This window comes from Phoca vitulina, unplaced genomic scaffold, assembly GCF_004348235.1.
Source record: "Phoca vitulina isolate PV1807 unplaced genomic scaffold, GSC_HSeal_1.0 scaffold11, whole genome shotgun sequence".
Classification (NCBI taxonomy): domain Eukaryota; kingdom Metazoa; phylum Chordata; class Mammalia; order Carnivora; family Phocidae; genus Phoca; species Phoca vitulina.
In genome coordinates this window covers 18,069,515-18,082,622 of record NW_022589714.1, presented here as the reverse complement: position 1 = coordinate 18,082,622, position 13,108 = coordinate 18,069,515, and the positions used below count along the sequence as shown (strand labels likewise).

The following is a 13,108-nucleotide window of genomic DNA, read 5'->3' as shown; positions in this document are numbered from 1 at the left end:
ACTAAGAGCTGGTTCTTTGAAAAGATAAACAAAACTGACAAATGTTGAGCTGGAATGACCAAGAAAAAGAGTGGTCTCAAATAAATAAAATCAGAAACCAAAGAGAAAACATTACAACTGCTGTCACAGAAACAGAAAGGATAAACTACTATGAACAAGTATATACCAACAAATTGGACAACCTAGAAAAAATAAATTCCCAGAAACATACAACCTACCAAGAATCATAAAGAAATAGAAAATCTGAATAGAACAATGACTAATAAGGACATTGGATCAGTAATCAAAAACCTCCCAACAAACAAAGTACAAGACCAGATGTCTTCACTGATAAATTTTACCAAACATTCAAAGAAGATTTAATACCTATCCTTCTCAAATGCTCCCAAAAATAGAAAAGGAGGAAAAACTTCTAAACACTTTATGAGGCCAGCAGTACCCTGATACCATAACCTGACAAGGACACCACAAGAAAATTACAGGCCATTATCTTTGATGAATTAGATGCAAAGAAAGAAGCAATACATTGAAAGAATCACATGATCAAATGGGATTTATTCCAGTGATGCAAGGATGATTCAACATCTGCAAATCTATCAATGCAATCCACCAGACTAAGAAATGAAGGATGAAAATGATTTGATCATCTCAATAGATGCAAAAAAATTTTGACAAAACTCAACATCCACTGTGATAAAAACTCTTAAGAAACTGGGTATAGAAGAAATGCACCTCAACATAATAAAGGCAATATGTGACAAGCCCACAGCTAAAATCATACTCAACAGTGAAGAGCTGAAGGCTTTTTCCCTAACAAGACAAGGATGCCCACTCTCACCACTTTTATTCAACATAGTACTAGAAGTCCTAGCCACAGCAATCAGACAAGAAACAAGTCATTCAAATTGGAAAAGAAATAGTAAAACTGTCACTATCTGCAGATGATGATACTATATATAGAAAATCCTAAAGACTCCACCAAAAACTGTTAGAATAAAGGAGTTCAGTTAATCACAGGATTCAAAATTGATACACAAAAATTTATTGCATTTCTATGCACTAGTAATGAACTATCAGAAAGAGGAATTAAGAAAACAATCCCACTTACAATTGCATCAGAAAGAATTAAATACCTAGGAAGATTTCAAACTATATTACAAAGCTGTAATAACAGTATGGTATTTGCATGAAACAGATACATAGATAAATGAAACACAATAGAGGGGGCACCTGGGTGGCTCAGTTGGTTAAGTGACTCCCTTCGACTCGGGTCATGATCCTGGAGTCCCTGAATCAAGTCCCACATCGGGCTCCCTGCTCAGCGAGGAGCCTGCTTCTCCCTCTAACCCTCCCCCCATCATGTACTCTCTCTCTCTCATTCTCGCTCTCTCAAATAAATAAATCTTTAAAAAAAAAAAAAAAAGAAAGAAACACAATAGAGAGTCCAGAAATAAACCAATGCATATATGGTTAATTAATTTATGACAAAGGAGCCAAGAATATACAACAAGGAAAGCACAGACTCTTCAATAAACTGGACAGCCACATGCAAAAGAATGAAACTCAAACACTGTCTTACACCATACACAAAAAATTAACTCCAAATAGGTAAAAGACTTGAATGTAAGACCGAATCCATAAAACTCCTAGGTAAGCTCCTTGACAGCAATCTTGGTGATGATTTTTTGGACCTAATAGTAAAGACCAAAATACCAAAAGTAAAGACCACATTGAAATAAAAAAAGCCTCAGCCCAGCAGAGGAAACCATCGGCAAAATAAAAAGACAACCTATCAAATGGGAGAAAATATTTGCAAATCATATTGCTAAGGGGGTTAACATCCAAAATATATAAAGAATTCATATAACTCAACAGCAAAAAAACAGAACAATCTGATGTAAAAATGAGCAGAGGACCTGAGTACACATTTTTCCAAAGAAGACATACAGAGGGCCAACAGACACATGAAAAGATGCTCAACATCACTCACCATCAGGGAAATGGAAATCAAAACCACAATGAGATCATCTCACACATGTTAGAATGTCTAGAATCAGAAAGACAAGAAATAAGTGTTGGCAAGGACATGGAGAAAAGAGGACCCATGCACACTGTGGGTAGGAGTGTAAATTAGTGCACTCAATATGAAAAACAGTATGGAGGTTCCTCAAAAAATTAAAAAATACCATATGATCTAGCAATACCACTTACGGGTATTTATAAAAGAAAATTAAAGACTCAAAAAGATCTAAGCACACACCCTCCCCGCCATGTTCACTGCAATTATTATTTACAATAGCCAAAGCATGGAAGCAACCTAAGTGTCCACTGATGGATGAATGGATAAGAAGATGTGGATATATACACAATGGAATATTATTCAGCCATAAAAAAGAAGGAAATCTTGCCTTTTGCAACAATGTGGATGAACCCTGAGTGCATTAGGCTAAATGAAATAAGTCAGAGAAAGACAAATGCCAAATTATTTCACTTATATGCAAAATCTAAAAAAAAGAAAAAAAGAAATCAAACTCACAGACCCAGGGAAGAGACTAATGGTTGCCAGAAGTAGGTGGATAGAGGGTGATCAGAAGGTGCCAACTCTCAGTTACAAAATAAATAATCCCTGGGGATGGAATTATAGCATGGTGACTAGAGGTAATACTATACTGTACATTTGAAAGTTAAGAGAGAACTTCATTCTCATCACAAGAAAAACATTTTTAACTATATGGTGATGGACGTTAACTAGATTTACTGTGATCATTTTGCAATATATACAAATGTTGTACACCTAAAACTAGTATGTTATATGTCAATTATGTCTCAATTTAGGAAATGGAAAACTGCTACCTATTTTTTTTTTTCATAATCTTGTACCTTCCAGCCTTGGCATCTGTGAACTCTCCAGCTGAAAAACAGACGTGTTAATAGTTGTGTTTTAGGAATCATTTTCACTATACTTAAATCAGATCAAGAAAGCAGAGAAAAGAGGGCTGTATAAAAGGAACGTGTCCTTTACTTATCGACTATCATGTCTAAATTGCCACTATTTCATGTAATGTTTCAACTATTGATTTCCATGGTCCTAAGCCTGAATACTCACGTGCCATGTGTACTCCTAGGGGGCAGGCAGAACTAGAGTTTTCCACATTTCTTTCCAATTACACCTTCGAATGATTTTCTTCTAGTGCAGAAAAGGAATGAAAAAGCATAGCCTGGCTGTTAAATGGATCTGTTAATCTGCTCCATAATGCGGACTGAAACTTTATGATTGCTTCAGGGTAAACCTTTTTTCTTTTTTTTTTTTGGGGGGGGGGTCCAGTTTTTAAAACTCCTCAAAAGCCATTTAGCAGTCATTGTTCTTTGTGGGAAAAAAATAAAACACTCTTCATTTCTAAGATGTATTCTTTATTTAATCTATAAACAATTCATTTAAATCTTTACTCTGAAAACAAACCATCACAGAAACCTAAATCCTCTAAGGATATGGTCAGGATGCTGAACTGGAATGGAAAGAATCAAAGATAAATTAAGAAGGCTTAACTAACTGAATACTAAAAATACCCATGATGGATTTTTTTTTGTAGGTTGGTGGCAAAGAACTAAGGCATGCCTGGGACTGTAGTTTAGAAGGGGAGGTGGTTCTATTGGCTCAACAGCCAGAAGGACTCTGATGGGAAGTGCAGTGTTCTATATGTTGAGAATGGCACAACCAACACGGCTGACAATGTCTGATTAGGAATCACTGTCTCATGGCTTCTTGTGCCTACGAGGTTTTCTGCTTGACCTTACCCAGGAATACTACTGGATGTGTCACTAAAGCCACTCTATTCCAACCCAGAAAATACAGCAGAACTGGAGAAGGTATCTGTGTACCTATTCCTCAAACCCCAGCACATCCAAGTAAAATAATTTTTCAAATAACAGAAAATAACGAGTTAACAAGGATATGGAGAAATTGGAACTTTTGTGCATTGCTGATGGCAACGTAAAATGATGCAGCCACTGTGGAAAAAAGTATAGCAGTTCCTCAAAAAAAAAATCCAACACACAATTACCATCAGCAATTCTACTTCTAGGTGTATGCTCAAAAGAACTCAAAGCAGTGACTTACAGTTATTTGTACACTCATGTTCATAGTATTATTCATAATAGTCAAAAGGTAGAAACCCAAATGTCCATCAATGGATGAATGGATAAACGAAATGTGGTCTATATATGCAATGAAATATTATTCAGCTTTAAAAAGGCATGAAATTCTGACACATGCTACAACGCGGATGAACCTTAAAGACATCATGCTAAGTGAACTAAAAAGGACAAATAGTGCGTAACTCCACTTAACATGCGGTGCCTGAAATAGTCCAATTCATAGAGATAGAAAGTAGATGGTTGTTACCAGGGACCGGGGCAGGGGTGAGAAGTTAGTGTTTCATGGGTACAAAGTTACAGTTTGTGATGATGAAAAATTTATGGAGATGGATAGTGGTGATCACTGCACAACAATGTGAATGTACCTAATACCACCTTATACCTAAAAATAGTTAAAATGGTAAATTTTATGTTAAGTACATTGTACCACAATTAAAAAAGATTAAACTTGCCTTCCCAGTGAAAACAGTCTTTTAGATTGTTGGTGGTGCTTTTCAGTTGTTATAATTTTTAGAACTCCTCTCCTATGCTCAAATTCTCTTCTTGCTTGACCCATGGAAGTGTTTTCTATGGAAATAATTTTATTGAACATTCTCAAACTCTTTCAGCAGGGGTCTATCCTACCGCCAACCTCCAACCTCCAGATGAGACTCAATGGGTGGCAGGGCAGGAGGCCACACCTACAAAAGAACTATAATGAGCCCCCGGAAGAAACAGGAGAGTAGCTTCTGACCACTACACCAGCCCTTCTTATTTCTAGCTGCACTTTATCATCACTTCAGACTAAAAAAAAAAAAAGACACACCCCCACACTAGGTGCCACACCCACAGATTATGGTTTAATTGATCAGTGATGAAGCCCACATATGGAGGTTTTCTCAAAGCTCTCCAGGTAATTCTGATGTGTAGCCAGGTTGAGACCCACTGAATTAGACACTCCTTAGAAAGCTCTCTGGAGTAGAGCTCAACAACCCCTTTTTAAAAAATCTAACCATTAAGAAATAACGGCAAGGAAAAAAAATAGAAATAAGGGCAAGGGCGCCTGGGTGGCTCAGTCTGTTAAGCATCTGCCTTCGGCTCAGGTCATGACCCCAAGGTCTTGGGATCGAGTCCCTCGCTGGTCTTCCCTGCTCAGTGGGGAGTCTGCTTCTCCCTCTCTCTGTGCCTCTCCCCCCAGCTCGTGGTCTCTCTCTCTCTCCCCCTCTCAAATGAATAAATAAAATCTTAAAAAAAAAAAAAGAAAGAATGGCAATTAGGGCTCAGAAGGAATCAGAAGCTATAAAACTTTCAATTTTGATAATCCTTAAACCAGAAATAAAGACAAGTTAGAATTCATGAATTCAGCAAACAGCTGTTCAAGCTACTACTGTCAGGGACCGTGCCCAGGCTGGAGATGTGGGTCGAAGAGATGACCCCTCTCCCAGTGGAGCTCCCGGGCTCCATGAGCAGAGGAAGCCTGGGGCAGGCAGGACACCAAAGTGAGCATCACCCTGAGAACAAGTGCCTAAGGGGAACATGGCGGGGGGGGGGGGGGTGTTAACTTCTATGCTGGATGGAAAAATCAGGAAAAACTTCTCAGAAAAAGCTATCCCTATACTATTAATGAGTCTTGCAAAGGGACTAGAAATTAGCGAGGCAAACCTGGGAAGATAAAGTGACGTTCCCTTTTCTGGAAGGCAGTGTGAGCCACTCGATTACCCTGGGCCCAGGAGCATGTAGCAACGCTCGGCTGACCCTGGGGGCTGGTCACGATGCAGTGATTTGAAATGAGGTGGACTCAAGTGCACAGCGTCTGGGGTTGGGTGATACGGCTGCGCAAGGGGCCCAGGAAGAAGGGCAGCTAAGTTCAGCTTCTGAAGCCAGGGCAGAGCCTTGTGTGCTGATCACAGCAGCCAACTGTGTGCCCAGGAAAACCCGTGCGCGTGCCAGCCCCCAGGTCAGCCACACACAGCAACGATCCTTGATTCTCATTTATACTAATACACTGTCTTGCCTCTTCAACAGACTCCATATGAGAACTGTATCTCCAGATGCTCTCCCACAAGCTCTTAGGAAAGTCAAGGTGGTGAAAAAGGACCTTTCTCCCCTCTTGTGACCTGATTAGAAAGTGTGAGAATCATTCTTTGAAATCCTTCCCCACGTGCCACCAGGAATTATGAAATGATTTTTCATCTGCAAAATTATGAAAATGAGCATCTCTCTATTTCTCAACTTTCTAATGATCTTTTGTTTTTCTCCTATTGATCAGTCTCTTTTTGGAGTACTTTATCTAAAGCAAGGGCCGGTGTTTATCTCCACGTGCCATCTTGCACATGGAGTTCGTTCACTGAATGATAATGAGCACAGGTCCACCAGCCAGGAGAGAGATGAAGTCCATCATGAGCCCAAAGCAACGAGTTTGCATGTTCCTAATATTACCTTCAAGAATGATCTGAAATAGCTCTCTGTGGTGAGAATTCAAACAGTGACCTGTGGAGCTCCGGTCACCACCGTCATCAGCCACACACAGCCCTGAGCCAATTCCTCTGGACAAACCTATGAGCCCTCTGAACCCAGGTGACAGGGGAACACAGACACAGTCTGATCCTGCTTCTTGGTGAAGAGACGGATCATTCAGGTGTCTACAGTGTTGTTCCAAGTGCTCTGCATCTGATGTCTTATTCCGTGAAGAATTCCATTTCCCCTGTTCTGCAGATGAAGAGCACAGAGGCTCAGAGATCAAGAACTTGGTCACTTGGCGGTGAGTGGGAGTGCCATCTCTGGAGACCCACTAAGCTGAGCTGGATCACTGTGCAAATTTGGGCAAGTGACTTCGCATGTCCAGGCCTCCATTTCCTTATATTTAAAGGAGGAGGAGAATACTAGCACATCCCTTGCAGAACTGAGTGAAGATGAAATAAGAAAGCACCCAGAGCACCGAAGAATGCCTGACGCCTGGTAAACATGCCTGATGCTCGGTAAACAATAATCATGAAGTCGGCTGGGCTTCCCAGACAGAAGGGAAAACTTCTGATTTTCAAAATTCTTAGTCCTGAATGCTTTATTCATTGAAATTTTGAGGGATACCCGTCCTCTTCCCTACACATAGCTCCTTGCAGCCCTCCCAGCTACTTACTTCCATGACATCCTCTGTAATCACTGTCCTGACCAAATGGAACCTTCCCAATCCTCTCATGGACTGAACTTCCCCTTCCTCTTTGCTCTACTGGAAACCTAACTTTCCTTGGACAATTCTGCCAACCGTTTACTCCTCTTGAATTCAGGCCCTCTATTCTCCCATATATCCCTTGTTCCAGAGAACAGCCTAATTGCCAAGCATCTTAATGACACCGTCTACATGCCCGGGTCTCACACTCCCACACTCACCAAGCACCATCCTGTTTCACATCCATGACACAAGGCAGCCAACAAATTCATGCCTCACCCACCTCTTCCCTCTGTTTGCCGCCGCCACGGGTCCACCCGACTGCCCTCCCCCTGGGCCCTGCTCCCTTCCCTGGCTCCGCCCCCTGCAGCCCCTTGAAATGGCTGCACCCTGGGATGCCATCCCGGGAGCTCAACTATTTCCAGAGCTTCAACACACCCATGTCCACAGGACTCCAGGCCCGAAAACTCAGAGTCCTCCTAGACTTCTCATCCCTCTCTGTAACCCACACACAAGAAACGATTTCATCACTTTACAATCACGTCTCGTTTTTGAGTCAGGAAAACATAGACAGACAAAGCTGAAAGGGACCCTGAGACATCATCTAATGTACCCTTTGTTTCTGTGCATGAAAGCATTCGTAAAACAGGGATGTGGCAGACACTCTTCTTTAGGATATGAAAGTTACCATTTTTGAGCCGGTGGTATAATTAAAAAAAAAAATCTATCTGGTCTTTGTGCCTAGTTCTTGGCAAGGAGCTTGTAAAACCCTTAGCATTTCCTGAGGGATGGGAGTGACTTTGTTATGCTAATGAGGTGGCTGCAGCGGGTCCCTAGACAGCTCCAGAGGGAGGGCTGGTTACTGGAAAAACCAAACACAGGATTAGAGGGTTGGAACGCGGGGGCCATGCCGACCTCTGGGGATAGAAGCTGGAGACTGGGTTCAGTTGTGTGGCCACTGATTCAATCAATCATGCCTACATAACGAAACTACCTGAAAACTCTGAACGCAGAGATCAGTGGAGCTTCCCAGGCTATGAACACATCAGTGTGCTGGGAGGGGGACAGATCTTGCACACAAGCTCTGCGTTCTCTACCAGGCCTCCCCCCAGGGGTCTTCTTCATGTGGCTGGTCCTAACTTGTACCTTTTGTAAAAGGACTGTAATGATAAATAGAGCATTATCCTGAATTTTGTGAGTCCTTCTAGCAAACTGTCAAACCCGAGAGAAGAACAACAGATTTACAGCTAGTGGGGAGTGCGGTTGGCCTGGGGACCCCCAAAGTGTTGCTGGCTAAACAAGGGCAGCTGTGTGCAGACCGTGCCAACCTGTGGGGTCCGAGCTCACTGGGGGGTGACTGGCAGAGCTGAACAACAGCACACCCAGCTGGGTTTTTAACTGGAATAGAGGCCCTACTGTGCGCCGGGCACTCAACTGGGAACTGTACACACTGTCCTGAAAGGAGCACAGAGCCCATCCTGCCACCTCGCAGAGTTAAGATTAAAGTGCACGCACACAGTGAGAATTCAAAGTAGGGATCTCAGCCTCAAGTTCTGAATTTGCACAAACCTACACCTCCTGGCGAGCGAGGCTCAAGATTACTTTAAGCTCAGTTCTTTCAAGCAATGGTTCTTATTGACACCTCCCTGGAAGTGGCCAAAGTGAGTCTGTCGCTTGAAAAGAACACCCTGATTTCAAAAGCGAGCCAAACACTTTGTGTGGAGAGCCTTGGGGCAGTCAGTCAGAACTAGCCAGGGGTCAGATGCCTGAGGGGTAGGAGCTGAAGCCGGACGCTCAGACCAGCAGTGGTATTCTAGGTCTCCCTGGCTTGGCAGGCCCCCTGCGTGCAGCCTGGGCGGGGCCGCCTCCGACGCGCTCGCTCCCGGGCCATCTTGGGGGTGGTTATTTACCTCTTTGTTTCAGCAGTCATCACTCCAAAGTTTGGGTTGTTTTTTAACTTTCCCCCAGTGCAACAGAAACAATCTTTACTTCTGCCATTAACCACTGTGCCTACAAGGTAATTCCAGAACAATGGTTCCTCATCTGAGAGCAAAAATAGCACCTCCAAGTCCAATACGGCAAAACAAAGATGGACACGGGGTCAACAACCCAAATGACATGAAACGTTACAGTTCCAAGGTCTGATACTCAAATCAGCTTCGAGTGATGGGCGAGGCTGTGACTTCACAGAAATCTAGGCGGGATAGACGGAGGGGCTTCCAGCGAAGGGGCTGGCCACCCCCACAGCGAGACAGCTGTGGAAACGCGCCCTGCTGGCCAGGCGGCACGGCTCTCACTCAGCCTGTGGAAAGCCAGAGAGGCCCAGGCTCCCGCGCTGGCCTCTCACTCCACTCCCAGGACCGTTTCCTGAGCAGCGCTTCCCCGACTGTCCAGAGGCCAGCAGGAAACTGGGCTTCCGGCTTCTCTCTCTCTCCTTCTAGACACGGTGAGTGCAAATGAAGCGGGAAGTACCGTTTGTACGTGAAGGTCCACAAGGTCTTTCCCCTCTTCCCACAGAGAATACATGAACCTTGTGTGAAATGTATACAGAGCTGTGAATTTTCAAATTTTAGAACGAGAACAAACTCCCTCCAAATCAGAATCATCACCTGGTCAACCAAATCGCTCTCACTTAAAGTCTTCCCAAAATACTAATAATTTACTGAAAACTAATTTGCAAAGCAAGTTCCCACAAGAAGAAAATCATTCAGTGTGGCAAAACCTGTTTTCCTAGAGACAGAAATTGTATTCCTATTTTGAAACAAGGATAATTAAGAACTAGGCAAATCATTCATATTTTTTGATAGTTCTTATATTATGCTTTGAAAATATACTGAAACACTCAGAAAAAGCCAAACATCAGTCATGTCATAGAGCGAAGTTTCCCAGGGAATTTAGCAGTAAAAAGGTATCAGATATCTTATCACAGGCCAGGCCTAATGCATAAAATCCATGTGCCTTTCTTGAGTTTTAGATATATCTATTTGATCCAAACTCTGGGGGTAATCAATGCAAATATTCAGTGGGTTTACTGGATACTTGATCATCTATGTAAAAGTTCTTACAACAAAATCCAGGAAGACTTATTCAAGTTGTCCTCACCTTGAAGCTACCTTGCAGGGTTGTAGGCAGAGATCCTGGGTGTAAGGAGACACGTCTGCAGAGCTTGTGGTGAAGCAAGGCTCTGGGAAAGGTAAGGACCAAACACCTATCAACTGGCGGTTGAGCTTTAGCAGTCTCAACTCCTCACTTAGGAACCGGGACCTGGCTTCTCTTTGAAGAAGAGAAGACGGAAGCCAGGAGAAGGAAGAACACATCAGAGAAGACCTCAGTGGTCATTCAGGCTACGCCTCATTCCACACATGGGGAAGCTAAGTCTCGGGGAAGCAAAAGACTTTGTCTAATGCCCTCAAAGTTTTCTGCTCAAAGTTACACTTCCTCTGGGCAAGAAACAGATTCTCAAAAGACACAGCCTTACTTCTAGCACTCTTCATAATCTTGCTCCCTCAAATATATAGGATTGTCAAAATAAAAGTGATGAATCCAGTTCAGAATGCAGCCTTCATCCCATCAGAATTCTGAGTATAGAGATTTTGACTGAAGTTGGGAAATACACACAAAGGACTGACCAAGCACAGGAGGACAGACAGACAAGCAGAGAGAACTGTGTTCCAGACTTGAAGATGGAGATCAATCTTGAAGCTTTTCTGCCTCCCTCTTCTAGGTTATAAATATCAGTGATTTTTCTTGCCTCTAAGCCTCATGTTTTAAACTGCATCCTTCCAGTTACCATAGGCATCGTTTTATATAAAACATTACCATAAAGTGACACATTTTAGGATTTGTGGACTACTACTGGTCTTACTCAATTCAATGGGTTGATCAGAGAATAAAAACTATTTTTTTAGGGGGGGAAGGGCAGAGAGTGAGAACCTGAAGCAGACTCCATGCCCAGCACGGAGCCCGACACAGGGCTCAATCTCACAACCCTGAGATCATGACCTCAGCCAAAATTAAGTGTTGGACTCTTAACCGACTGAGCCACCCAGGTGCTCCAGGGGATATAAACTTTAAAAGATAGTTATACTCAGTTAATGTCTGAAAAACCAGAAATCCAATTTTATGTTTCAGCTATTAAATATATCAATAAGCACTGAATTTATTAAGCATTAAAATGATCAGCTTGTCAATTTCACATCATTCTTAGACTTATCAATAAGCATGTGATATACCGAAACCAAATGGACTCCTAGAGAGGGGCATCAGAGGGCACGGGCAGCAGCCCCGGTGAGGAGGGGCCGAGTCTGGTTCCCACCACTGACCGGACACCCGGACCGGCACCTGGCACACACACACTTGTTGAAGAGATGGCCACATAGAGAGCTGACAAAAATGGGACAGAATGAGCATTTCTAATCACCCACAAAGTCCATTTCTACTTGAATTAATCAAAAAGCCTGTCTTAAAGTTTCCTTAGTTTATCTGCTGAATATAATAGGATCTAGGGTCCTTCAAAGCTTCCTTCGTCCAGGACACTGTTACGACAAACAGGACCACTGGGAGAACAATCAGGGAGGAGCAAAAGTCACCACCCACACTCCTCACCTGCCATGTCGATGGCAAAAGGCCTGTCTGCTCTCCAGCCGGTGTACCAGCCAACGACTTTGCCGTTTTCCACCAACGGACGTTCATAGCGTCGCCCACCAACCAGGCCCACTGGCCAGACAGAGACTTTACGTGTAGTTCGCATCTATAAAAAGGGGAAAGAGAGGTGGTTTAAGTTTCCTGAGGGAAAATAACCTGAAGGGAGGAAAGAAATGTGAACCACACAGCAGAAATGGGGTGGGTGGGTGGGGTGGGGTAGGGGACGCAGATTTTCAGAAGCTGAAGGTTCCGAACAGAACCCGCCTACTGGCAGCCTGTGGCCTGACGCACAGCTGCTGGGCACCATCGGCCACCCTCTGTCGCGGTCAGCTGGCGGCTCCAGGCTTCAAAGAAATAAAGTGGGTGTCAGTATCTGAACATCACTTATTGGAAGCTAAGTTGTGACTATCAAAAATATTTTCTATTTGTTTCAAAGTTGAATCTTCAAACTTTGCATCTTTGGAAGTGAGAGAGGTTGACTTCCCTTTAGGAAACTTGATTGCTCAGTAACAGCAAAAATTTCACTCAGAGAAGCCACGGGAGTTGCCTTTCTATGAATTTTTTATTTATACAGACACAGAAATAGCGGCTGGGGGCGTTACTAATGGCATCCAGATATAGAACAGACACCAGGCATTCTCCAGAGAGACAAAAAGAAAAACGCACCCTACGTTCCGCCTTCCAAGGGAAACTGGGCCCAGCTAGAGGGGGAAACGCGTCACGCGGTCAGCTGCAGCAGCTGGCCTTCTCTCTCCCAGCACACACCGCGGCGCCTGGCGGAGTTCTGGGTAAAGACAGCCCTCCACTGCAAGTGATCTGCTGGATTTCTTCAAGGGGAAAGACATGCTCACAACAAAGCTGGCTGATACTGGGGCAGCATTCTGGGGGAAAACCACCACCACCACCACCTTCTAAGACACGTGTCGAACAGGACCAGAAGCAGCCCACAAGACACCTTCGTGCAAACTAAAGCTTCCCTTTTCTCAGGCACACACGTATGCAGGGGCCTGGGGCTTGGCCATTAACGTACAGGCTGAGGTCAGCTCCCCTCACCCCCTTAGCTGGGGGGTCCTTGGGCGTAACCTACCCAGCTGCACTTGGTGGGCCTGTTGTAATGACAATTTCAACACCAAAGCTTTTTTCCCCCCCAACACCAAAGCTTTG

At 43.6% G+C, this 13,108-nt stretch overlaps 1 protein-coding gene across 2 annotated transcripts in view; it reads right to left on the bottom strand.

The window, feature by feature from the left end:
* B3GAT2 (beta-1,3-glucuronyltransferase 2) overlaps positions 1-13,108 on the bottom strand; it is a 322,693-nt gene that overhangs the window by 10,769 nt on the left and 298,816 nt on the right. For both annotated transcript variants that reach the window (XM_032409524.1, XM_032409525.1), the window contains exon 5: positions 11,906-12,050. In XM_032409524.1, the coding sequence (XP_032265415.1) occupies positions 11,906-12,050 (145 nt within the window). The remainder of the gene's footprint in view (positions 1-11,905; positions 12,051-13,108) is intronic.